General features: G+C 42.8%; 1 protein-coding gene across 1 annotated transcript in view; it reads left to right on the forward strand.

The window, feature by feature from the left end:
* The window catches only part of MED13 (mediator complex subunit 13), a 51,442-nt gene that overhangs the window by 2,976 nt on the left and 20,602 nt on the right, over positions 1 to 27,864 (forward strand). Inside the window, exons 3-9 of the mRNA XM_066333507.1 lie at positions 8,872 to 9,040; positions 21,161 to 21,306; positions 22,345 to 22,542; positions 23,371 to 23,565; positions 24,444 to 24,606; positions 24,921 to 25,031; positions 27,004 to 27,687. Of these exons, the coding sequence (XP_066189604.1) occupies positions 8,872 to 9,040; positions 21,161 to 21,306; positions 22,345 to 22,542; positions 23,371 to 23,565; positions 24,444 to 24,606; positions 24,921 to 25,031; positions 27,004 to 27,687 (1,666 nt within the window). The remainder of the gene's footprint in view (positions 1 to 8,871; positions 9,041 to 21,160; positions 21,307 to 22,344; positions 22,543 to 23,370; positions 23,566 to 24,443; positions 24,607 to 24,920; positions 25,032 to 27,003; positions 27,688 to 27,864) is intronic.

A 27,864-nucleotide genomic window follows, 5' to 3' on the forward strand; every position in this document is an offset into this window, starting at 1 on the left:
GAGAAGCCCTCAGAAGGAGGCACCTGGAGCTAACCAGCTGTTTCCATGCAAAAAATCTGTAACCTTCAGTTTGTATGATTCCTCTCCCCCCTTTTACTCCAGTGCTCTGGGGGAGCAAACCCCAGACTCTGGGTTTTCAAGCCCAGCCTTTTGAAAGACTGACAATATTTGTATTTCTCAATAATGCTGTACTTCAAATTTGGCACCTTCCTTTGGCAGTGTTTGCTTGTTGAGTTCAATTCCCCACGTAGATGGTTTCCAGCTGCTTATCAGCAAGGTGACGAAGTTAGATATTGAAATTGGGTGAGTCTAAAGGTGAGACTAAACTAATTCGAGGGGGGGGAAAAAAAAACCTCCCAACAAACACATCACTCTAATTTCCTCTCAAATAATGTACAGTATTCAGATTAGTGAAGTGTAAAATGAGACCAAGATTTGGTGACCTGGTAACCAGAAATTGTTCACGCTGCCTGTGTGTGTGTGTGGATAAGCTGGAGAACAAACAGGAGTTTAAAGTGCCACTGAGGAAGTTGACTTGAAACAATTTAATAACGTGTGGAATTTTCATACAAAAAATACTGTGATCTGAAAAAACAATTGACGCACTGAAGTGATGTTTATTTCTTTGAATAGTCAACTTCAAAGATTGAGCTGTTGCTCCTATTCCTGTCTGTCCTGGAATTACAAACTTTGCATTTTAAATGGCACTTACACTAGAGTTTGCTTGATTTTTTTAGTACATTTAAGATTTCCTTATTATGACCCGTAAATAACCTCAGTTTTGACCTGCAGGGAACATCCTTTGTGTGGCTGAGATGTAACTTAGGCCCAGTGCTGGGTGTTTTTGGCCTGGGCCTTCCCTGAGCCAAGACCATCACTTGTGTGGAAAGACCTGTGTGAATTCTGTGGGATTAAATCGAGACAAATGCATTTTGAATGGGAAATCCAATGAAATTTAAGCCATTTGGAAAGTGCGATTTTGTCCCACCTAACCACTAAAATTATTTGTTTGAGCAGCTTTCTTTGCCACCTCTTGAATGTGTCTGCTGGTGATTTATCACAGAGGGACATTTGAAGACAGCAGTGGTTTGTAGCTGGGAGTTTTAGATCAGCACCTTGTTTGTGCTTGTCCAGAATTACCCTTTTGCACAGGTAGATAAGCAGGTATCATCCCAGGGACTTACCAACTCTTAACCTCTCTTAGGGTATAAGGGAGAGATAGTGGAGGATTAAAGTCTCCCAGCCATGTCTTTGGGTATTTTCTTTGTTCAGGTCACCTGTGGGTGCCTGTGCTTCCCCAGAGGTGTTGCACACGTGTTCTGGGTGATGCTGGTCCTCCTGAGCCTGTCACCTGTGTCTGACACTTTGGGCCCTGTGGTTTTGTCCTCTTGGAATGAAAAAGGGAATCTGTGAGTGTGTGAGAGGCTCTTGTGCCCAGGAGTTGGTACAGCTCCTCCTCAGCTGGATTGCAGAGGGGTGCCCACAGCTGCACTTTTTTTCTCTTTGCTGTTACACAAAATCTTAGCGTGGATCTCACAGGAGAGAGAATTATGGCTGAACCCAAACAATGTTATCTGACCTTTGTCGTAGCCTAATGGATTTTTTCATCGGTGGACAATTTCTCCTGGTAATTCACACTGCCTTGTTCTCCCAATGACTGCTTGTTACATTTTCAATGGGCATGATAAATGACTTCTTAGCACAGGCTTGTTACCTGCAAAATTGATTGGAAATTGTTTGCTGCTGGAGGTTGAGGTGCTGCCTCATTTAGAAGTTTGCTGCTGGAGAGGTGAAGGATTGTCCTGGAGGATGGGGACAGGGAGCAGTTTGTCCCTTAGGTGCCTTTGGACAGATTTCTCCTGGGGAAGTGACCCTTGAGAGAGGCCTGGTCAGAAATCTGCCAGAGCCACCTTAATAACTCTTGATTCCAGCTCCCTTTGGTGTGAAACTCTGCCTGTTAAGGAGAGCTCGGTACTTTGGCAGTTTCTGACTGTTTTGGTGATGTGTAGTTTCAGACAACAACGGGTGTTCAGTGACTGGAACTCATCTTGCTTATCAGCCCTGGGGGATTTGAAATATGTCATCCTTCCAGAACCCTTTTGTCCCCTTCCCAAGATCCCTTCAGCAGGGGCTGTGCAGCGTGGTCAATGTACATCTCTGCATATCAGATGGAAGAAATAAACGCTATCTCTGTGTTCAGCTGTACATTCTAGAAGTTCACTCTCTGCCCTGGAGTCACGTTTGGATCCTGCTCGTGGCTGTGTTGGAGTTCTCATTCCAAGCCTTGGATAAGTGTCTTGTTGATGGTCAGGGATTGTTGTTGCCTGGAGGCATGTCAAAAGGAGACTTGTTCAGAGATGCTGATTGATCAGGAATATTGACTTCACTCAATCATTTATTTTTTTTTTCCCTTCCCTAGGAACCTACTTACTGTACACACAGCCGAAAAACCAGAGGTCTATTTCTAACCCAACGTAGCTAGAGGCAGACAGAAGTTAGTGAAATGTTATTTTAGCCTCTAACAACCTCAAAGGTTATGTTTTTGTTCTGACAGTGAGGCTTGATTATAGTAATTCTTGCAACTCAAACCCTAAAGTAGGACATCTCTTCCAATTTCAGCAGGCAGTGGTCTCTCACGGCTCTGATCAGCAGTTATTTTATTAGAAAGATTCTTTCTTATTTTCATGTGGCTACTCGGGCACTTGGATTATATTTTTTTAAATTGGCAGTAGATGATTTTAAACCTGAGAACAGTCGGGTGTATGAATTATGTACAAGACACAGTCCCAAGGAAATGGTTACAATTTGATTAATGCTGGGATAGGGGAATGCTGCTATATGACTTTGACCTTCAAATTGCATCTTTCAAATGGTGAGCTGCAAGATGCATCTTTTTCATTCTGGTGTCTATTAAATTTGGTTAATTTACTTTAAAAATTAAAGAGTTGTCTGTCATATATCAAGATAATCAGTTTTTGTTTGCTGAACAATCTTGCTCATGCTTCTGTGAGGGGGAGATGTATAAAGATGATGCTGGTTGGAGGAGAGCAAGGAAGAATCCTGCTGCTTGTCTGTGTGTAAAAACAGTCATGGCAGCAAAGACTATGAATGTTGTGTAGTTGTTGATGCACGTGCGTTATAGATCAAATCCCTGTCCCCAAAAATTCGGTGAGGTTGTGCTGATGTCAGGACTGAGTGTCTCACTACTCCAGGACAATGGAAACCAGAGGAGGAGCCAGTTATCATTCCAAGGGGCTGCAAACCCTGCCAGTTGCAAGGAGTTGGCAAAGGCAGCTTGGAAAAGAGTTCAGCCAGTGATGCTTCTTTAAAATAACAATTGCTCCCTAAGATCATTTAACTTCTACAAAAAACCCCAAATCCTGCCCCTCCCTTCAAAAAAAAAAAAACCGAAACAAAAAAGGGAAGGATGTATTTAAAACCATTTTGCACCTGATGTGAGCAGGGTGAGCTGCAGCCCCCTGTCTGGGCAGGATCTGTGTGTTCTGTGTCAAGCAGGAGAGGCATTCCAAGTGTTCTTGCTGCATTGATGCTTCAGCATTTCTTCAGTCCTCCATGTTAGAGATGTAGCCACTTAAGCAAAACTGCTGATAAGCATTATGCAAAAATTACTGGAGCAGTTTTATCAAACTTCTGTGACTTGCTGCGAGCTCAAAGGTGACAAAGATTTAACTTTCCCCCCACCCTCTTTTTTTCCTTGACCAACGTGCACGTGAAATCTCTGTGATATCTGTGGAGTCAGGTGAAAAGTGCTTTGTCACAGGCACTGAGGGTTTGGCACGGTGTCATGTTGGTTGTATGTCCAGTGTCACATCCGTAATGACCTGGATCACTCAGAGCAATGAAATATTTTACTTACACTGTTCCATCTACCGGCACTGGGAATTACTCCCTGAAGGAGGAGGAGATTGGATCCTTTGGCTGGGAAGTTTTTCAGCTTTTCTCGTGGCTTTGTAGCCAAACTTACACCCAACAAATGGTGAAGGAGAGCAGTTACCTTGTTATCTTTATAAACTGCCATGGCTACACTCTTACAGAAAGATTCTACTTTTAAATTGTCAGGATTTAGAGAAGATTCTGCTGGTAGAGAGCATAAAACCTCTGTGTGTGACACTGGTAAAGGCCAAGCAGCACAAAAACTAACCTGGAATGGTGCTGAGTGTTTTCACTGTGGTGCTTTGGACAGTTTGGACATCCAGAGTCCTGGATTCAGAGTCTGTTCAGTGAGTGTAGGTAACAGATACCACTCTAATTGGAGCAAACTTCAGTTGTCTTACTCAGATTCTTGCATTGATATTTTTAAATTGTGTTGTTTTCCTTTTTTTCCTGCAAAATCTGTTGCTTCTCACTGGTTTCATAAGAGATGCAGGCCCTCAAAGCAGTATTTCAGTAGCTTTGCTGGGTAATTCTCACTTTGAGCAGTTTAAAGTATTTTAATTCAAAAATCTGGGCTTTTAAATAGAAAACTTCTACTCAAAAGTGTTTCTGTGGTATCATTACAATATTGTGTACAGCAGCACTTTCACATTACTTTGCTTATTTACTTCCCTTGGAATCCGAGGTTTGTATAGGAAGTTTATTGTATAAATCAAGTGTTTTTATAACTGGCACAGTCATATAATGGCAGAAGAGGAGCCTGTGAGGTAAAAAATGGTTGCAAAAGACAAGTCTCCATCCTGATATGAAAGGATGGATTTTTCCCCTGTGTAATTGAAGTAATTGGGGGGATTGTAGTCCAAAGTGGAGGCTTTGTTTCTTTGCACAGTTTATTTTAGAGGTTCATTGAGCATTAGGAAGATATTTTTAATGGTGTGGTAAACACTCAGCCTGTGCAAGAACTGGTGTTTACTGGTGTCCTGTGTGTTAAAGGAAGGATTTCTTAAAGTCTTGTTAAAAATGACATTTTCAAGGCTGTATATATATATATATATATATCTGTTACAATAGAGATTTGTCTATATATGTAAAATATGTATTACTTCTTAGAAATCCTTGATTAATGAATTTGGCTAAAGATCTGTGAAGAACAATAGGCTTAAAAAAACCCTGATATGAATTAAATTATAAGGTTTAAAGACACTCCTTTTTCAGAATTCGCTAAAAATTGCAGGAGTTTGATATTCTGAGGGAGCTCCAAATGTTTTCTTTACTTCTCCAAGAGCACCACACAGACAGAAGGGCATAATCAGTAAAAATGAACTTTAGTGGTTCAGATGAAGTGTAGGAAGAATGGAAAGGAGAACATAAAAGTTCTGAAGAAAAGTGGCCTCCAATAAAATTGGTAATATTGAGAAGGTGCTGACTGAAAAAGTTTATTTACGTGCAGTATGCAAATTGCTTTTTCCTGACCATTGTCTTCATGAATTCTTCGTTTCCTGGTGATTTTTATCTTCATTTGAGGAAAACTCTGTTTAATATGTGATGTAAAGAGAGAGGGAGCAGTGGGATATGGGTATAAATTGTTTAATGGATTGACATAAAAATAAGTGTGCTGGGGAAGAGTTGAGTGCTTTGGACAGCTGAGAGAACTCATCAAAAATGAAGTACTTGTAACCTTCAGGTTGCCAGAGCACTTTTGTGGATAACACTTGTCCAAAGTGAAATTGTGGCTTAGCACCTTTTGAAAATGAGTCAGCAACTTCTTTTGGTTTGTTAGCATTATCCAGATTGAACATTTGAATTTATTGTTTAAGAAAGATTAGAGGACAAAAGTGCCTCTTCCTCTCCCCCTCTTTTAATCAATGGTTTGCTGTGTACAATTTTCTATTAAGTGGGAGGGGTTTTCTCATGTTGAGAAACAACAATTTGAATTAAGAAGAAAAATAGTTGGCAGATGTGAGCAGATGTCATGTTTGCTTCTCTCCACCACTGAAAATGGGGGAGGGGAATGACTAAATAGGCTTTGGAAAGTCAGAGAACACTTACTGCCGGGTTTTCTTTTTGCATGAATTTGAATAATGTTCTGGAATGAGGGTTTCTTGAACTGACAGCTTCTTTTGCCTTCCCTTCCTGTGGCAAGGTGCACTTCACTCAGAGCAGGTGGTCTGGTGAGCAAAACCTGGAGTTTTAATTGTGATTTCCATCTCAAGCCTTACACTTTCTCCACATAACACACTCAGCTGGGAGCTCTCTGGTTCTGCAGTAACCTGAGGGAGGAGAGCTTCCAGGAATTACATCTTGAGGCAAGTTCTTGCATGGAAACTTGCTCATAACGTGGTGATCAGCACAGCTGATCCTGGGTGAAGCTTCACCCAGCCTGAACGAAGCACCTGACCACAGAGAAGTGGACACAAAGGAGAAGTTCCCAAAGATTTGGTTTACTTCAGCATCCCTGCAATTTCAGCCCCTTCCATGATATTACTGCAATAATACACCAAAAGAAAATCAGACACAAAACCCCCTGGAATTAGCTCCTTCCATTCCATCTTCTGGAAGGCCCTGGAGGCAGGGGATGTGCTTGGAACGGCTCCTTGAATTGACAGGAGCCGCGTACCAACCAAATGTGTAACCTTTGAAATGGTGAGGAGTTTATTGTGCAGCTAAAGTCCAAAAGGAGCGAGCCGTGGAGTTAATGTTTGCTCTGCTGGAGGCTTTTTGGTCCCGCTGTGGGGCAGAGCTGCTGCCCCTGGGGCAGGGCTGTGCCTGGGCATCCACCGGAGCTGCAGCCGGGAGCAACCTCTGCGCTTGGCACGGCCACTTTACACCCTTTGACTTTGGACTTTTGTTGCTTTTTGTTACAAGAGCGCTCTGTGATGTTTCTTTAGTGAGTTACTGTGTTATCTTGTAGCTTTGCAGGTTTTATAAACAAAGATTTTGCTCCGCTCCGAGGCTGGAGTAGGGCGGTGGGGTGGGAAACTCTGCTTCGGGAAAAGCTGCTCCTTGTTTTTCTGTGTCTTTCCCAGAAAATTATTTCACGGAATGATTCATCTGTAATGATGCACACCTCCTCTTTTATAAATGATGGGGCAGGTCTGTTTACTCTTAGTCTGTCCCTCAGAGTTACTGGGAGTAACTTTCTTTTCCTCACAATACTGGCCTTGTGTGGAAACGTACTTTTCCCAGTGTGGAATATAGCAAAATACAAACACCGTGTTCTGGTCCCAATAGTATTGAAATTCCCTTCTCTGTCATCTCTGTCATAAATATTGTCTATTGTAATAATCTCTAAGGCTTTTTTTCTTAACTAAAACTTTCAGGTGTCTGGTTTTCTAGATGCTCTTTAATTTAAGGATCTCAAGACTTTAGTTAATAATATTGCAACCTTTTAAGCTTGTAAGTGGCTTCCAGAGAAAGGTGAAGGGACTTATTTCCAAGGGGGATTTAAAATGCAGGGACTTGGCCGTGCTGCTGAGGTTTTCTGACTGTGGAGCAAAGCAGTGGAACCCAAATGCTGTGAGAGGGAGAGGGGAGCAGGCAGGGCACTGCTGTCAGACCTGTGGTGCTGAACCAGAGCTGGATTCCAGCCCCAGCCCCTGGAGATGTGCAGGGACAGGGGATGTGACAGATGAGCAACCTGTTCTCACGTGGAGCTCGGAGCAACGACCTCCACAGGTCCCCCTCCGACCTAAATTATCCCATGGCTGTCCAGAGACTGGAGTAAAAATATGTCTCCTTATCTATGTCAGACAAACTCCTCGCCTCTGCTGCTGTCTGCAGTCTAAAAGCAATGGCATTTGAAGAGTAACTCTGCTAGGTTAGTCCAAGGAGACCAGGAGCAGATCCTGAGGGATAGATGTAAACCACAAAATACGAGGAATTAGAGCCATAAAGGTGAGATCTGATTGCCAGTGATTTAAGGACAGTATCTCCAGCTTTATGATATTATTATTATTCTCCTGTTAGTGTTGCTGGGGCTGAATGATATCAGATATGTCCTGGGAGACACCCCAGGAACTTTGAGATGTCTCTTGTTTTACTGGGTGAGGGAATTCCAGTGCCAGTGCAGCTCTTTGGACCAGTGCTCGTGCTTTGAGGGCGTCTAGAGCCTGTTCAAACACTGAGCTGGAGCCAGGGTGGTGGAAGAAGTTGCAATTTGTTGTCGTAAATCTCTCTTTTCCATTTGGCAAATCAGCCTGGCTTGTGCAAGTTGGATTCTGTGCCTGTGTTTGATTTGTGGGGCACAGAAGATGTCAGTGTTTGACTTCAGAATCCCATCAGTAGGAGCTGGGCATTGTCTTGCTCTTCTGATTTTTCCCTTCTGTGTGTACATCAGAAAGCAGGGCCAGGCTGCTTCAATATCTGCATTTTTAATGTTGAATTAAAAAGAAAAATGACAGTTTTGAGTCTTCTGGGGAGAATCAGGTTGCTCTTACCAATATTCTGAATCTGAGCATTTTTCATCATCTCTAGCAAATTGTTGATCATTGAGGGGCAGCTGATTGCTGACTTTTGCTCCTGGCTTTCTTCAGTCGATGCTACTCAAAGACACCAGGATATATTAAGTCTGGCTGTGGTAAATTTATTTTTAAGCCTAATTGTCACCAATTCTGCAGGATGAGTAATCCAGACTCCCCAAAACACGAGCCACGGATGGCAGACAGATCACACAGTGCTCTTGCAGGCTGCAATATGTAATATGTTCCTTTTGTGTACAAATAACTGTTGAATCTTCTTCCCTTGTGGGGGATGAGATATTTTTACAGCTGATCACTTTCAGCAATTCTATCATAAAACCAGTAGAGTTATCTGAACGTTCCAGGCTGGGTTTGGTCGCGTTGCACTGTGAATATCTCTGGAGAAAAAAAAAAAAAAAAAAAAAAAAAAAAAAAGCTTGTGGGAGAGAAAAGGGTGTTGTGATATGTGTATGAGAGGCTGGAGCTCAGAGGTGGTCTGTGTTTCCCCTGTGCCTTGCAGAAGAGGAAGATGGGGTTTGGGAGAACGGGCTGTCCTACGAGTGCCGCACTCTGCTGTTCAAGGCCGTGCACAACCTGCTGGAGAGGTGCCTCATGAACAGGAACTTCGTGCGCATCGGGAAGTGGTTCGTGAAGCCCTACGAGAAGGATGAGAAACCCATCAACAAAAGGTAGGAGCCTGTATTTGGCTTTGTTTGGCTTCATTTGGCTTTCTTGGAGAAGTGGAGGGTTTATTCTCTGTGCTGGAAGGAAGGTTTCATTAAGAGACTCCTGTGTATGATTTATTCTGGAGCCTGGGTCTCTGCTCTTTGTTATTTTTCTGCTTTTTTTGGAGTTCTTCAGAACTTTCTGATGATGAAAGGACGTAATGTTAAATGTGGTAAACAATTTCTTCTGTGCTGGTACCCATGTCCTGACCATGGATGATGGGTGTTGGGAAAGAAGGTACTGGAGGAAAAAGTATGAAGAGACACCTGCCCTGCACCTGCAGGTGACTGGAGCTAATTCTGCTGGCAAACACCAAGCAAGACTCATGGTGGAGAGCTCCTTGCAGGTCCCACCTGAGCTTTGGGTGAATTGCATCCCAGGGGAGATGCTGAGAGTTGGGAATGTCAGCTGCTGCTCAGAGCAAGGCTGGTGTCTGGGAATGCTGCTGTTAAAAGGATCCGTGTGGCCTCCATGCTGGGGGGGAGGAGGGCAAGGAGAGAATTTCTGATCTAAATTGGAAGGACTTCTTCTCATGGTTCTAACGTGGTTTGACACGGTCTATGTTGCCTAGCAATAAATAATGAAATGAATAAAAACTAGGTTAGCTGGAACAAGTTTAATCGCTGTTCCCAAATCAGCTTCTAAAATCCAAAGTAATTTAAAGCTTAGATGATGGGGTTTTTTTGTGTGGCTTTTTTTTTGCGTGTGTGTGTGTCTATGTATGTGTTAAGTCTTGCATGCAGGAAATTTTGAGATCAGTGGCTTTGCTTTTTGGGTGTGGAGTTGGCCATTGTTGGCATCTTCTGCAGTAAATTTAAACTTGAAAGAAATTTAGAAGCTGTTTTGGAGCAAAAGAAGCAGAAGCACATGTTTGTGTGTGTTGCTATTAGTAGTTGTGAACTGCTGCTTTTAATTTATGTATAAACTTGTCCTTTAGTTCCAGGCATTTCTTTCTCCACCCTGGTCAGGGCAAATATTTCCTCTCTGGGGTGTCCTTGTCCATCCATTTTTTTTTTTCTGCTATAAATCAAGAGTAAAGAGTTTACTTTTAACTATTTTGGCCAATATGGTGTTGGCACAGTCTGGGCTTTTCTCCTTTGAGGAACTGGTTGACCAATTTGCCATTTTGAGCTAGCCTTAGTTATGTCCTGGATTCTCTTAGAGTAATTCTATAAAGCTCTCTAGAGCAGCTGGAAAAGCTGATGAAACCTTTTAAAATAAAATAGCAGTGTTTGTTTAATTTGGAGGCTCTGATTCTTTCTCGAAGGAGGTCAGAATGTCAACGTGCTTGATGGAAATAACTGAAGGAATTGTGTGCTTACTCACACAGTTTCATCATATGTAACCCAGAACTACTGGAAAAATATGTAAAAAGCTTTGACAGATCCGTGTAGGATATTTTATTGTTGAGAAATTTCAGTATTTCCTAGCAGATAGCTCGATACCATGTGATGCTCTGAGTACTGGCTTTTATGGAATGAAGTGGGGGAATGGTGAACAGATGTGTATTCTTGTGGCAAATTTGGCTCATCCCTCCTAGGAATATCTGAATTGGGATAATTCCTGCTCTCTGGAAGTGGGGCTGTGCAGAGGGGTCAGCTCAGGCTTGTGGGAGAAACCCAAATGTAGCCAATGGGTGTTTTGTGGTGCCACCTCTGTAGCTCCAAAGTCTGGGACACTCTTGGAGTAAAAGGAACGTTTCTCTTGTGGCAAAAGTTAAATGTGACATGCAGCAAACTCCACACAAAGGGACTTGCCGCCAGCCTGGAAAAAGCACTGGATGTTGCACTGGATGGTGCTGATATGTTTCCTACCAGACAGCTACTCTAAAACTAACCAAAACTAAACCTTAATACAACTTCTGCATATTTTTCATTCCTTGGGATCCATTTAATCAGCCAAATCTATACAAAGTTTAATTTTTTTTTTTTGTAGATGTGGCTGACTTAATTAAAAGCCAAACTAAATCCCCAACAGCCTTTCTTGTGTTTGTGAGTATTGCTGCACAGATCTTAAAAATTACTTTTGAAGCTGTATTTTTTGTCTTTCATCCCACATTACTCTGCTGTCTTTGGGACTGTTCTTTGCATTAAGGTTCAGAAACTCTGGGAAGGAATTCCTGTGCCTGTGTAATTTGAGGTAATTTGGTATCCTGGAGATGTGAAGTTTGCTACCAGTGTGCTTTGGATCATAATTTATCTCACCCTGCACTTTGGGGCTTGGCCAGCCACTCCAGAGACTTGTTCCCTGTGTTTTACAGCTGCAGATTTCAATCAGCTTGGTTGTTCTTGCTGGAAATCTTTAGTTTCAAGGAATTTGGCTGGAAGTGGAGCAGTCAGTGCCCTTGGCGTGGAGGTGACTCCTTCCCCTGGGCTCTGTGGGACTGTGGCTGAGCGAGCTGCAGGACCTCACTCTGTCCCTGCCTGTCCCTTTGAAGGATGTGCAAATAGAGCTGTTTCTTTCACATGAAGCTGATCCCATCTGGATTTTTCCCAGTTCTGTTTGAAAGCATGTGCTTCCAGAAGGGGAGATTTTCTGTGCTCTGCTCTCCCAACAATAGCCGGCGGTGGTGGCGCAGCAGCCAGGAGGGAGGCTGTGATTTCTGAGAGGTGTTGGGCTGTGATAACAGCTCCTCCAGCAGCCCTGCCTTCCTGGCTGTTGCTCTGGTGGGGTTTTTTTTCTGCTTGCATAGGGTCATATTAAAATAAAAAGTCCGTGTCATTGTACATTTTAATTTTAAAAGGAATTTAAAAGTCCCGAATGTTGGTCATTGACGCCAGCGTGGCACGTGAGCAGATGACCAGGGAAGTCAGAACGAGGTAGTTTTGAGTGTTCACTCTTTAATGATGTGACTCCTACACAAATAAACTCATTAAACTAACCTCTATTATATGAGATCTCTTAAAACTTTTTGCAGTGGGAGCAGTGACCCCTCAGCTGTTTGTGTTGCAGAGTCACGTGCTGAGAGGTAACAACCGTGACCTGCTCTTCCCTGCTCCCTCCCCTGCTGCTCCCAGTAAAAACCAGCACTGGGCAAAGGGAGGCACTGGTGGATGGGCTGAAATCTGATCTCTGGGAACAACTTATCATCACCCTGCCTGGGGAAACTCTCTGAGGTTTTTGAACCTGCATATTCCACTCCTGTTTATAGATAGGGCAGCTCCTTGAAGTAGGAGGAGTGTGTGTGTGATGGGGTCTTGTTGCCCATTTTTAAGTGGATAATTTCAGTTTTCCAGATGAATAAAAAAAACACAGAGAGGATTTTACTGAAGGTCTTTGCTCCAAACAAACGAAAAAAGAAATCATTGTTTCTGTATTTGTCACCACCTGTTTCGGTCACTTGGAGACTACAGAAGCTCAATAATGTGGTTTAAATGACTCCACATTAAATTAAAATTTGACAAATAAGAATGTAATTATCTTTTCTCCTTTCCAGCCAGTTGTTCTGTTGCTGCTTTCAGGAATACAGTTGTGTATGTTTTATTTCCAAAATCCCCCCATAAATGTGAGATGGAGACTGTGTTCTGCTCCATCCCACTGTGCTGGTTGGATTGCTCCAATAACTGCTTTTGGATGAGACTCTTCCTCTTAACTCATGACTGGGGTAAACCTGGACTAAATATGATCAGGAAACCTGTCAGATTAAATACTATTTTAGATACAATTTAAACAGATCAAATATGACACCCCTAATGAAGCACAAGTACCAAGTGTTTACGTGAGGGGCATCTCTTGGAGTTTTTAGTAATAATTACAACTTGCTAAACTTTAGCACAATTGAAATAGCAGTAAGCAAACAATTGAGTAATCCTGAATTTGTGGGTGGATCTGATAGACAACTGAAAGTCTAGAATGCTAAAAGCTGCTAGATTACTTGTATGGTTGCTTTTTTTTTTTTTTCCCCTTTTGCAATTGGGAAATAATGCAGCCAATTGCAGTGGGTGGCAAAGCAGAACTTGTGTCTGACGAGTTCACTTCAAAATGGTGAAAAGACACCACACACCCAAAACAAAAAGCACAAAACCCACCCCACAAGCCACTTGGAAATTCATAAGTGATAAGGTTATCATAACTTGCTGCACAGGTTTCAGGGTAATTCTGTTTACCACAAGTCTGGGTTCAGGATTTTAGAATGCCAGGGCACTGTTCTCTTATATTTTTTTTTTCCCCATGGAAATAGAAAATAATCAGTATATAACTTCATGGGAAGTGACTGCTGAATAAGATTCTAGATACCAATTTGGCTTTATTTTAAACCTTTGTACATGCAGTTATCTTGTTTTGAAGGTGTGCTTATCGTAGTTCTGGAGAGGGATTTTTTTTTCTCTACCTCATCTTGCCATGAGGAAGAGGTGGAACTGTGGGTGTGATTCCTGAGCTTGGTACAAGCCAGGTGGGAGCCCTGCAGTCTGCAATTGGGCTGGCCATGGCTCCAGTGTGGTTTTGGGGGGTATTTTTTAAAATGTGGGCCCTGGGGGTGGTCCTGCAGTGCCTTCACAAGTGTCTGTGTTGGCACTGAGCAGCGTGGATGGGATCAGCTCCTGTCTGTCTGCTCTTCACTGCCTTAAGGCCAAGGGAATGCTGCTTTTGGTCTGTTTTAACCCCCATTTCTGCCCCTTTTCCCAACTCCCGTGGTCTTCTTTCCACAGGAACAGAGAATTTTACTCCCTGATCCCCTGGGATGATGTTGGGAATTATTATTATTAAGGAACAGAACGAGATTTCCGGGTGCTAAAGCTCAAAAATTCCTTCATACTTGAGAGAGTTAACTACCAAAACAAAGTTCACCCACAGGTTTTGGGTTTATTTCTGTCTGTTTAGTCTGAAACAGAGTGACTCTTCCCTGATAGTGCTGGAATATTTTCTATTAAGGCTGCTCAACTCTTTGCAGTGTAAATTTCCTCCCTACGTTAATCTTTAAATCAAACAATGTCAACATTTTTTTACAGCAGCTCTAATGAGGCTGTTCTGGCATCATGTCCCGGCAGGAGAGCAGGTGATGTTTTTCCTTTTGCTGTAGACAGCTGGAATTGAGAGCTGCTGTAAGTAGGACAGTGCAGGATAAACAGCAGGAGCTGAGAGCATTGATCACATGATTGTCTCTTTGGAATATTGGGTTGCTACAGAGACTACAAGCAGACAAATTTAGCACTTTACATCACAAAGCAGTTTTCTCTTATTTAGCTTAAATTACACTGGTAGTTGGTTCATCAGGAGAAAGGAAAAAAAAATGATGTGGCTCTTGGTTTTTAGCTTTCAAGCATAAATCTGCTCTTTTTGTGCACTGAACAATAAAATGGTACAAAAGCCATACAGATACTTCAGATTTTGTTAAATGACAATTTTATAATGCATTTCCATTTTGAACTTAGAAAAAAATCTGGTTTAACAAGATGTTTGTAAATGTTTCAGAGTGGGAAAGAGCAATGCAGGGAAGGCTGTTCCCCTGCCTTTGGAACACAGGGCTGTTTAGAGTCATTATCCTTTTCCCAAATACCTTCTGGATCTTTATTCTTTATAGCACACGTAGATTTCCCTGTGAAAGCTCAAGTTCAGATAATTGAGATTTGCAGCCTCAAATTAAAGGATGCTAAAGTACAAGGTGACAGGTTTATGAGTCTCATTTAAGTTCTGAAATACAGGAACGTGAGCAAACTCTTTGTAGTATTGTTTATAATTGTAGCTGGGAAAAAATATATACCTTTGTGTGGATATATAAACTTCTTGCTGCCCCCTGAAAAAAAAATGACTTTGCTTCCTTTTAAAATACCATGCTGGAGTTCTAGTGTGTATAAAAATAAAATTGGTTTTATTGGGAGGAAGCTAAGCCCGTTAATAATGAAGTTAATTTAAAATGTGGCAGTGTAAGGCAGCTGAGGCTTATTCTGGAATAAAGACTGCTTGCTACATTTATGTTTGTTTTAGTGCACATAACTCAGTTATGGAATAAATAAATATTTTTAACTCTCAGGTCTAAGTCAAATCAAAACATCCTCAGCCACGAAGAATGCTTTGGAGAGCCTTTTGACAGGAGTCATTAATGATGTGCTTTGAACTGGAAGAGTTTTTTCTACTTTGCTATTAGCTATGTTTTTCTGCTTTGTGTTATCATCAAAATCAGCTTTCTGCTGCATTTCCCTGCCTGGCCATGGGGAGTTACTCAGGGATGCTTGGAAGAACATCTCTGCTCCTTGGCTTTGTCCAGAGTGAGAGAAGCAGCTGCAGTTCCAGCTCTGGATCCTTCATTTCTGATACAGAACCTGCAGCTCCTTGGAAAACTGTAGCTGTGCCTTTGCTGAGGTTCTTTGCACTGCTTTTAGTGCTTTACTTATTGCTTTTTTTGCTGATCACAGCACAGGCACACTGAATTCCCTGCTCCTTTGTAGTCAGAATTGAGCTTGGGGAGTTTGGCAGCTCAGGATTGTGGATGGTGAGAGGGAATTGAGGATGCCACGTCTGAAATGGGCTTTTGGAGCAGCCAAGGTGGGAGGGAGGTGGAGAAGAAACTTCTCCTCAGTACCTGTGGTGTTCCAGCTGCACCTGGAAATGTGGGCAGTCCCAAAGAGCTGTTCTGTTGTATCCCAGCTTGGTTAAAAGGAAAAGAAAATAAAAAACAAACAGGAAGGGAGGAGACTAAGGGCTTCATGGGGGGCGTGTGTCACCTCAAACCTTTTTTCCTTATAAATTTTTATTTCCAAAAGAACCTATTTAATTGTAAGACTGTGTTCTCCATCCCAGGAATTTATTATGGAAGGCAACTGTCACATTTTCACAAGGAGGTTCTTTGATGCTTTGAATTTATTCAAGTGGCACCCAGAACTCATCTGTGGTGAAGAACAGCTCTTGGGAGATGTTTCACTTTGGTGGCCGAGAGTTGGAAACTCTCAATTCTTGTCCAGTCCTGGTGTTGATTCTTTGGGCAATCACTGGCCAAGATGTACCAATCATTTTATAACACACTGAAATAATGGTGCAGGTAATGAATTAATTAGAGCCTTACCTCAGCTGATGTGTTTGTGCTCCTGAACCAGGAGTTGTGTCCTGCTGGTGGGATCAGAAGTGGGCTCAGTGCTGGGCAGAAGCTGCGCTCTGCAGTGTCATTTCCCTGTGCAGGGAGTGGCAGGCACAGCGGGCAGTTTGGAAGGACTCAGTAAATATTTTGGTTGGGTTCTCAGGGCTTTGGCAGCAGAAGGTGCTCCCACTTCAACTCCGAAGTAATTCACCAAGACAAGCTAGGAAAACAGGAGATAGTAATTACATAAAACAAACATCTTCTCTTTCAGCTGAAGCATTTGGATGCTTTTCTTTTTTTTTTTTTTTGCCTTTTTTTTTTTAATTTACTATTAAAATGTGCTTTTAGTTGGAGCCTTCCTTGTGCTGGTGCTGTTGTGAGGAGGTGATTTGAGTGTGGATTAGTGGGGTCCTAATGCAGCCAATGTTTGGGAAGCACTTTGGAGATCTAAAGCTCTACACAAGTCCTAATGTGGAGACAAAACCAGACCTAATTACCTTTTTATCAAAAAGATATTTTCAGATTTGCTAATGGAAACCTCCTGTTGATATGGATTTTAGTGTGGTTTCCCCTCCTACCCTTCAGTTATCCTTAAAAAGGTAGAAGTAGAAATTGTATTGGATTTATCCACAGCAGCTTCTGGTTTTTTTTCCCCCCCATAAAATCATAATCCTTTGTCTCTGAAACCTAAACATCTTTTTGTGTGATTAGAGTGAAGAGGGAGCATGGGGGGAATCAAATGGTTTTACACAAATGTATTTAATGGAGTGGAGATGAGGACTGAAGGTTGCTTCAAATAGCATTATTCCCAAGGAGTCTCTTTCTTATTTTATTTGTTTTAAAAGTTGCTTTCAGGATTGGACCTCAATCTAACTGAATTCTGGTGTGTTCAGATCAAAAGTCATAAAGAATCCTTGTTCTAATGGCACTTTATATCTCAGAGATCAGCTGGGAACTGGATTATTAATACCTAAATTCTGTGACTGGGGCTTTGATGAAATTAATTACAAATATTAATGGAGCAACTTGATGTTCAGGGTAAGACAAAAAAGAGAGTTTTTTGAGAATTTGGTTTTTTTTTTTTTTCCAGAATTTTCTGTATTAAAGTATATTCAACAATACATGATGACAGTGGTAAAAGTACTGAAAACAGAGGTTATCAATGCTGACTGCAACATCAGATTATTTTTTTCTCTATCTCTGACCTTAAAGGACGTCACTGATTCTCTCTTCATGCAGAATAAAATCTCAAAGTGTTGAGGTGTAGAGATTTTTTTATATATATATATATATATTTCAGTGGTGAGATGCTCTGCACAAATTACCAGTGATCTTCTGAGCTACCTAAAATAGTCTGCAAATAAAAATAGGATGAACTCTCTGTTAGCAGGCAGGAAACCACCAGCCTGATTCTGTTACTGTGTCCTTGACTGAATTGTAAAGATGATTTGCCTATTTACCCCAGAGTGATATGTGGTAGATTTTTTTGCTTGATTAGGATTTTTGGCTCTGAGGTGAGTTATTGAGAAGATTAGAGAAATGGTGTTGGGGGGGGATAATAAAAAAAAATATGTATATACACACTTCTTTTTTTTTTTAATTAGATTATGATAAAGTTTGGAACATTCCTCCTAAGCTGAGGTTGTGCACTGGCAGCCAGGCTCTAGAAACTTAAAGAATTGGAGGATGTTCAAATGTATTAATTTAAACAATACAATAATTAATATTATTCATGTTTATAGAGTTTCTTGCTAAGTCCATAAAATAATTTGTGGGGGGCATCCAGTACTGCAGAGCTCTGCTTCTTCATGTTCCTTCCTCCTTTAGTCCACTCCTTCCACAGAACTTCCCTGTGGTTTTTAACCTTTTTTGTTGCTGTTGCTTTAATTAGGATTCTTATTTGTATTTCTTGTGATTATTTCCACATGCATTGAGATTTAAGTTCTGTAACCTGAAATAATTTAAACGTGAGGAAGCAGTTTCTGAGCTCGATTGGCTCAGAAGAAACAAATCATATTGGAGCCCATGAGGTGTTAATTTTGCCTTTCAGGTCAACTTTTGTTTTAAAGCGAACTGGTGCTTCCAGGGGATATTTTGTGGGATTTGTTTCTCTTATCCCAAGTTTCCAGACTCCGTTTTTACTGTGGATGTCTCCTGTGAAACTTATTATCCTCCTGGCCAGAAAGTGACTCTGCTGCACCTCTAAAGAAAACCCCCCGGTGCTGTGTGTGGTTCTGCAGTTTAACACTTATATTTATGACCAGGATTAGTGGAAATGGGGCGATTTTTGGGATTTCCAGGGTGAACTGTAGCAGTGGGTGCCATCTTATGCCATGGGGCAGAGCTGGGAACAATGGCAGTACTGGGTTATTTTATTGGAAACCTCTTCCCTGCTGAGTTGGGGGAGAAAAGAGATCTGATTTGGGTTTTGGTTTTGTTTTTTAAACTTTGGTTTGTATTTTTGCAGTTGGCTTTTGCATGGTGACCTTGAGTTTTCCTTGCCCCTCCTTAGGACTGGTTTTGCAGTGTGATGAATTGAAATGCTTCTGTTATCATGCTGATGCCTCCCTTTGTCTTGGTTTATCTGAATTCCATCAGATTATGCCGTGATTGTTTGCCCTTTATCTGGCTAACAATGGGGTGTTTACAAGAGGTGAAGCTTAATTGCATTTAAAGTGTATATAGGGAATATGTGCTTTTATTTTTAAATTTTATCTTGCTGATACCGAGCTTCTGAATTGTGTCTGTCACTGGGAACCAAGGCACTCCTTCAGCCTAAAACACCCAACACGGTTTGGAAAATAAAATTCAGCTTGAAAAATCAGTCTTCCACCATTTGCATAAGGATTAAAATTTAATCAGATTTCCATACTGGAATTTAGTGGTGTGTCCTGGCCACGTGACTTCTGTTACACTTGAAGGCATCAACGAGATGCTCAGCTCCATCCTCGCTGCGTTTTGGAAATGGAACATTCCTGGGATTCCTGAGCAGTGTGGGGTTTCAGCTGTTGTGAAGCAGTTTATAATTCGTCCAGATCTTGCCTTTTTTGCCCCTAGAACACAATTAAAGCTGAGCAGCAGATGAGCAAAGCTGGAGAACTGTTCTCCCTCAGAGCAGCTCCTCAGTGGGGTCGCTGCAGCTCCTGCTTTAAGGTGCTGTTCTTCCTGCTCCTCCACGAGCATTCTGAGGATTTTCTCATCCTTTTGGGATGGGTTTTGTCAATCTTTTTGTTTTTGTCACTGTTCCACCTTTATCCATCCTGACTCTGAGGCTTGGGGGTGAGAATGAACCAACCCATTATCCATTTCCATGGATTGAAGGTGCTGTGCCAGTTCCAGAAACTTCTATTTCCCCTTGCTGTTCCCCATCTTCCTCTGGGAAAGAAACATCTTGGAAATGACACTAAAAATGTTCCCAGTACCTGCAGCCGTGGAGGTTGTGCTTTAATGGGGCTGTTCTGGTGCCTGTTGGTTCTCCCTGCCCTGGAGCTGTTGGTGTCTTTCCCAGGAATGCCAAATTGGCTTTTAGACTAAGGGACACTGATGTCCCAGAGCCTTCATGCCATGCTGGGGTCGGGTGGTGGGTTTGGGACCCAGTGGTGTTACATTCATTTTTAGGCTGCAGTAATTAATGGAGAGTCTTTTCCATTGGATCATGCAGAAATCCATTCCAGTATCTGCTGTTTTGACTGACTAAAATCAGTGTTTCCTGTGACTTGATCCCTTTCTTCCCCTGCCACTGAGCAGGATTTTGCTGCTCCCTCCTTACCAAGGAAGATTTATTTTCTCACCAGCACTTTGTGAAGCTCTTCTCAGGTTCTCCTTGACCGTGGTCCTTCTCTGGCCATGATGTTGGACCTAATTTAACATCCAAATGAGGAACATCTTCTGCTTTTAAACATCTGCTCTTTTCCTGCTGCAGTGCATCAGTCTGGCAGACACTTGGGGTAACCTGTAGCCACTATAACTGAGGAATGTTGTGCCTGTACAACTTCTTTAAAATGGGGAAAAAAAAAGACTTTTCCAGCTGGGTATGAGGATCCGCCACTTCTGGCAGGGATCTGCTTGGTTTTGCCTTCCTTTCTTCCTGCCCTTTCATTAAAATCGGTGAAATATATTTCACATAAAGCATGGAGTTGATGTGCTGCAACATGAGCTGTTTTCCTGGGTGTCCTTGCAGGGGTCAGCTGTGGTTTTGTAACAGTGAGCAGGACCCCCAAAATCAGAAATTCCCTGCAGAGTAAAAGGTTTCATGTAGCTGCTCACTAATGACTGTGCACTGCACTGGGAAACAGTATTTAAATGAGAGTGGTAGGGAGGAGGAGTGTTCATTGTTGGGGAGTTTTTTGCTGTTTGAGCCTGTTGGGTTTTGTTTTCCCCTAAAACTCTGGACCATGAGAGATGCTGTCAGTGAAGCATCTGCTGTTAAACATTGACACTTGCCTTAATGACTTTAATTAAGAATGTCTTGAGCTTCGTTTTTTTTAATTGATTGTATCTTCCCTTTTGTGTGTAGGTATGGGATTTCATTTTTAGTTACTTGATTGGCTTCAAGAACATGAAGATAAGATTCAATTTAAATAACAAAACAAAGCCACTTCTCAAAGCTGTTGCCATTCTTCTTGCTCTTAAATAAGTGACTTGCTGGCTGATATTAAATTCTGCTTAGTGGAGCTGTGACAGGACAACCTAGCTGTGACCTCATTAAAAATAAAATACGTTCAGAAATATTTCTAGAGATTTTAAATAAATGCATGAGGTATAAAAATATTAAATTACAGGTTTTTGTCTTGTAAAAAATTATGGTTTAAATTTCCTCAAGACAGCAAAATATAAAGTGTCAGACTGAAGAAATTGAAAACTTAGTGCCTGTTGTTTTCTAACTGATTTTTCTTTGGGTTTGTAAAGGGAACATGTGTTCAGCATTTTCTTGCTCTTTACATAGGAGGGTGTTTCGTTTACTTCCTTTAATGAATATATTGTGAGGAAATGCCTTAAAAACGACTGAAAAAGAGACACACTTATTGAAATGCTGCACTTCAGACTTCTTTTCTGCCGTTTGCCTTTGCAGTGAGCACTTGTCCTGCTCGTTCACCTTCTTCCTGCATGGGGACAGCAACGTGTGCACCAGCGTGGAGATCAGCCAGCACCAGCCCGTGTACCTGCTCAGTGAGGAGCACCTCACCCTGGCCCAGCAGTCCAACAGCCCCTTCCAAGGTGGGATTGCTGCCCCTGGCACCTGCACTCACCCTCTGCTGCTCCCTGGGGCAGGCTGGCACTGGGGGCAGAGCTTGCCCTGCTGTCTCCAGCTGTGCCCTGCTGTCCCCAGCTGTGCCCTGCTGTCCCCAGCTGTGCCCTGCTGTCCCCAGCTGTGCCCTGCTGTCCCCAGCTGTGCCCTGTCCTCACACACTCAGGTGCTGTGTCCTGGCCCTTGTGCAGGTGGAGCATTTGCATATTGATCTCTTGGCATGTAATTGAATAATTTGTCCTCATGACACCATTTCCAAGTCCTGTCCTGGTGGTGACTGAAGTATTTTGCTGTTTTAACCTTATCACCAGCTGTCTCTCAGAAATCCATTTCTGGCTCAGTGTATTTAACCTGTCCACACCCCTCCCCTTTTCACGTGGCTCTTCCTTGCCTGTAAATCCCTGTGGTTCCCCCAGCAGATGCAGGCTGTGCTCTGGAAGACAGAGGACTGCTGGGGCCTGAGACTGGTCAGTGAGGCTGTGTGATCCCTCCCTGCAGAAATCACCTCTCCTGCATGGCCACACACCTTTAGTAACGCCCACTGTCCAAACTTGCTTTTTTTTCTGAATGCAACTTAACAGCAGCTGTGTTTCCCTACTCTGGACAAGACTAAACATGGAACAGATGATTCCTTATGTATTCCCTGTTGTTATAACCAGCTGAATGAAAGGATGAGCAAACACCTAAACTCTGCCAGGATTTGGAAGTGTTTCTTTATCCCACCTGTATCTGAGAGCCCTTGCAAGCCAAGATGAAAACTTGCCTGTTGCTTGTTCGAATGGATTAATTTGTAGTTGTTACTGTGGTTCCTCAATTCTTACAGCACCTAGAAATTTAACAATGTGAACCTACTGCCAAAACCTCAACTAGTGTAAATCATGGTTAGGCTGCATTTTAACTTACCAATGGTGAGTTGTTTATTTGGTGTGGTTGAAATAAGAGTGTTGGTATCACAGAAGGGATTTGGGGTGGATGTCATCTCCAATGGGGTTTTATTTCTGTTTTAGTTATCCTGAGCCCCTTTGGGTTGAATGGCACACTCACAGGGCAGTCCTTCAAGCTTTCTGATTCATCCACAAAAAAGCTGATTGGGGAGTGGAAGCAATTCTACCCCGTCACATCCAACTTGAAGGAGGGATCTGAGGAAAAACAAGAAGAAATGGACTGGGAGGATGATTCTTTAGCTGCTGTTGAAGTCCTTGTTGGTGAGTCTGATTACCTTTCATTACTGAAATAAACTGGCTGATTAAATCTCCAAAATTCTGAAGGCAGAAGTGACCCCATTTGATTCCTTTGCAACAGTGGTTGTTGGCTTTTGGTTTCCTGTTTGATGCTCAGGACTATCTATGATGAGTTGCTGCTCAAAGTGGATTTTTCAGACCCATTAGCAGGAGGTCTTTTTCTTATGTGCCCTGAGAGGCAAGATTTTAAAAAAATGAACAATTAAGAGAGTACAAAAACCTCCTGGATGATCACTGTTGACATCTGAGCTGCATAAAAAGCAGGTTGTGCTGTTAGAATCTGTGCAAATTCCAACAGAGCAGATTTACCTTTTAGGGATGTCTTCAAAACCACAGTCCTGGAGAACCTGATGTACCCAGGCACTGCCTTTATCTGCTGTTTGTCCCAAAGTCCCAGCCCCTGGGTGCAGTGGTTTGTTCTGCTGTGGGCTGGTGACCTTTGATTTGCCAGCAAATGCAATCCTCTCTCTGTGAGGAGCTCACAGTGCAGTGATGGCTGGAGACCCTCGTGCTGCTGGGGATGGTGTTACATGATATTAAACAGGATTTTTGCAGCCTTTATAAAACAAAATGACAGAAGCAGGTAGCAGCATGTGGATGTCTCTGCCTGTGCATACAAAGCCCTTTTTATTCATTCCGTATAAAGCAAATCAAGTAATGATGGAGGTTTTTTGTCCAAGGAGATGCTTCAGTAGGCAGGGAAGGGTGTGCCAGCTTGGGGGTGACTGCTGGAATGCTCCGTGTGCTGATCTGGAGTGTAACTAAGCAGGCAATTCTCCTCTCTCTCGGCAGCTGGCGTGAGGATGGTGTACCCGGCGTGCTTCGTGCTGGTCCCTCAGACAGACATCCCTGCTCCCAGCTCCGTGGGGGCTCCCCACTGCTCCACTGCCTGCCTGGGGGTCCACCAAGTGCCTGCTTCCACCAGGGACCCTGCCATGTCCTCCGTCACCCTGACTCCACCCACGTCCCCGGAGGAGGTTCAGACAGGTGGGCAGGAATTGCTTTCTCCAGGAGGGAATGGTTTCCATGGCTTCTCCTTCAAACACAGCAGGGTTTGCAGGGGGCTCAGGTGCTCTGTGTGCAGCTGGCTGGGGAGGGAACATCCCACTTCTGTAGTTTGTTTCTAAAGTAACTACTTTACAAAGTTACTACTTTGTTGTAGTAAAACCGATGTCACCAGCTGTGGGCAAAATGAGCTCCAACTCTTCTGTCAGCTGCTGAAATGAGAGCTGCTGTTGGCCTTGGTGTTGCTGGCAGTACCTCAGATTGCTCTGAGGAGGTTTTTGGGGTGTTCTCCCCTCTGTGAGCTTGCCTGTGTTCTGGCACAGCTCCATAACCCCCGTTGTGGCCTCAGTCAGTAGTGAAAGGTGATGTTTTCTCCCAGTGCAGGAAAATTGGCTGTAGTTAAGTTTCCAGTGAGGCTGTGTGCCCTCTGCCCTGGGTGTGAGCAGTGGTTATGGGGAGCTGATTTAGGTCACAGCAGGTGAGACTCACTGGTAGTTTCAGGTGACTTACAAAAGTTTTACTGTGCAGAAGAGTTTTTTTTTCTTTTTTCCTTCCATGATCTTCTGTTACCCAAGCTTGACCCTTTTTAAAATCATAATGTTGGCTTTGCACAAGTTGTCTTCTATTTCAGGTCACTTTCATCAAAGATAAAACTATCCAGCCCACTTACAACATAAACATATATTGTGCTTTTTAATATCTCCTATAACCATCTGCTACTATTCCTAAATTTTCTGTGTGTTTTAATTTCCTAACACTGGGTCAAGAAGTTCCTTTTCTCCCTGTGGTGATTGAATTGGAGTGGTAGACACTGCACTGTCTCACTGCCTGAATCTGTTTCCTCTGCTGCTGCTTTTCAGTGGATGCTCAGTCTGCCCAGAAATGGGTGAAGTTTTCCTCGGTTTCAGACGGATTTATCTCGGACAGTACCAGCCATCACGGTGGCAAAATCCCCAGAAAACTGGCCAACCAAGTGGTGGACAGAGTCTGGCAAGAGTGCAACATGAACAGAGCACAGAACAAGTATGTACTCATCTTCTGGCACCAAAAGTACCAATATTTTGTGTTCCTTGTAAGCAATTAGTTCTGTTAGAGGTGCTGTGATTGCTGGTGGAATGTGCTTTGCTCTTCTAATAAACCATTTCTAAAGAAGTTCATTTTTTTCCCCCTAACTATTTAGGAATGATTTACTTAGTTCTCAGTTTAATATGTCAGGAAAAGGCTATTTATCCTTTCTTTGCCGAATCCCTTGTCACCAAACTGCTCTTGAGCTTTGCCAGAAGATAAGAGAAGAACATATGCTGCTCCCAAATAACTCTCCTGGTATTGAATCCTAGGAGGAAGTATTCTGCTACATCAAATGGCTTGTGTGAGGAGGAGACAGCTGACAAGGTGGCATCCTGGGATTTTGTTGAAGCCACGCAGAGGACAAATTGCAATTGTTCAAGGTACAGCACTTGGCAAAGGCACAGCCCAGCCATGTTCAGCGGGGCTCAAGTGCTCAGGAGAGGCTCCTGATCACTCCTGCAGGAGTAATTAAGCAGTAGCTTCTTGGAGGGAAAGCTGGAACAAAATTTGTGTCTCCTTTCCTAAATGTCATTGGAGGTCTTGAAATTTTGCCCGAGAAGTTAAATGCAGAGGTTGGAGGGGAGTGAATCAGCTGAGGGGAGCTACAGGGACAATCCTGGGTCCTGGGCTGGAATTCCACATGCATGTGGGCAGTAACCATCTCATGGGCAGCTTTCTCAGGAAATGCTATTTATTTAGGATTTAAGCACCTCTTCTAGAGGGCTGTGGCATCAGCCTTGAAGGGAGCAAGCTGTTAATCATGAGCTTGGTGAACAGCAATAAACCTCCAGAGCTGCTCTCAGGGAAGGGTGGCATTCCATGGGTGGCTGTGTGGGAAACTGCTCCCCTGGGAGTGGATGCCACTGTGTGTTTTTTATATTAGCTGGGGAAAAAAGAGATCAAAACAAAGGGCAAAAAGTCTGAAATTAAAAAAAAATAAATATATATATATATAATACAGCCTTTTTTGAAGCTGCAATGCCACAGACTGTTAATTCAGGTATTTAAAATAAATGGAAACATTAATTTCATCGAATTCTCAGTTTCTGTACTTAGGGCAGAATATTAATCTTTAGGTGACTGAAGTGTTGCAATAGGTTTAAACACTTTCTCTGATTTAAATGTTACACTGATTACTTTGCAGTGAATATTGGTATCTTAGGAAAAAATTACTGTCTGGAGGATGTAGCATTTTGAGAGAAATGCATTTTTTAAACTCCCTTATTGAAATGGTTGGTTAAAGTTCTGTGGAAATACTGGTGTCCTGAGAAGAGCTGGGATGTGGAGGAGGATTAAATGTTCTTTTCAAGGAGAATTTAGCTATGATAGCACTAGTTAAGAGCAAACCAATCAATTAACTATGTGAGGTGTGTATTAGAAATATGCAATTGCCTAAAGAGAAATTGCAAAGACCTAAACCCCATTATTATTCCATGTGTTTCGAATTCTAAGTGGAGAAAAACATGTGGATGTGTGTGAGAGTTTAAAGTAAAAATAGATTCTGATACCTCTTACCTTTTATCCCTGCCTAATCCTGTTTTTTCAATACAAGTGCTTCTTAACTTGGCTAATGGAAGAGTGGCAAAGAACTCCCAGGCACTGAGGCTGTACCTGCAGTTCAATGACTTAATCATAAACATTTCATTCTACACTTCAGTATTTCATGTGCCTCATTCTGTCAGATGATCCTGAAAGTTGGCACCTTGAACTTGCAGATGAAATGTTTAAGCTCAAGTGCATTTACACTGAACAGACCCAACTGGATTAATGCAGTTAAGACACTCCATTTTTCTTTTTCCCACACTTGCTAAATTTGTAAGTAAGCAGCTACAAAAGCCTTGTAATAGCTTGGAAATAGCTGTTGTAGGAGTGAGCTTGGCTTCTTGGTTCTTGATGTTAATTTTCCAGTCCTTAACCCAGTGAGGCTTGGGCAGCTCTATTGGCTGATATCAGTGTTTGAATTCCAGAAGCCATTCACTAATTCTTACGTTGTTCTACTGATTCATCAGTGCTGGCACGAGTTGAAAGTGATGAGGTGTTCATGTGACAATCTATTTCTGCTAAAACAGTTATAAAATACTGTCTTAATTCTGAGCATTATTTGTGTGTTTGGCTCGTAGGACAGATGTAACAATTTTAAAAATGGTTTTCTAAAATCGTGCAGTGCTGCTCAAGTCACTCAAATTCTGGTCAGAAAGAAGAGGCAGCTTCACTTCGTAACCGTTTCAGCCTCAGACGTCTCTCCTGGGCTGTTTAATGGCCTAGAAGCAGGTTCTTATCTAGCGAAAAAGAACACCACAGACATATTTGAAAGATTAATGTGGAGTCTTTTCCCCTGTATTAATTCTGCAGGCACAAAAATCTCAAACCAAGAAATTCAGGTCAACAGGGGCAGGCCCCACCTGTGGGCCCCCAGCAGCCGGCGGCTCCGAAGCACAAGACAAATGAGAAGCAAGACAAAGGGGATAAGCCACAGAAACGCCCTTTGACTCCTTTTCATCATCGTGTATCTATCAGTGATGATGTTGCCATGGAGGCAGATTCAGCGAGTCAGAGGCTTGTGATGACTGCACCAGACAGCCAAGTGAGGTTTGCCAATATCCGAACTAACGACGGAGCCAAGGGCCCTCAGCTGCACGGGGCCGAGCTGGCAAACTCGCCGCAGCCGCCGCCGCTCAGCCCTCACCCCTGCGACGGCGCCGACGACGGGGTGCCCAAAGCTCCCTCCACGCCCCAGAGTCAGCATTTCTACCAGATGCCAACTCCAGACCCCTTGGTGCCCACGAAAGCCATGGAGGACAGGCTGGATGGTTTGTCCCAGCCTTTCCCGGCCGCCTTCCCCGAGGTGATCGAGCCCACCGTGTACGTCGGCACTGCCGTCAATTTGGAGGAGGATGAAGCTGACACGACTTGGAAGTATTATAAAGTTCCAAAGAAAAAGGATGTGGAGTTCTTGCCGCCCCAGCTTCCAAATGATAAGTTGAGAGATGATCCAGTAATACCTGCTGGACAGGAGAATGTAACATCGGTTACAGAGTAAGTGGTGCTTGATCCTGGAGTAACAACACGAGAAGTGAGGGAACAGGAGAGCAGGATTTTCTCAGTATGAGGAGCAGTAATGCTGAGGGTGTGAGCACAACTCTGGGTACAAGAAGATAATCCTTGTGAAATGGGAGCACAAAGCACAGTCAGAGATCTGTAGCAGGACTTTCC

The sequence above is a fragment of the Sylvia atricapilla genome, chromosome 20 (genome assembly GCF_009819655.1).
Source record: "Sylvia atricapilla isolate bSylAtr1 chromosome 20, bSylAtr1.pri, whole genome shotgun sequence".
In the NCBI taxonomy this organism is placed as follows: Eukaryota; Metazoa; Chordata; class Aves; order Passeriformes; family Sylviidae; genus Sylvia; species Sylvia atricapilla.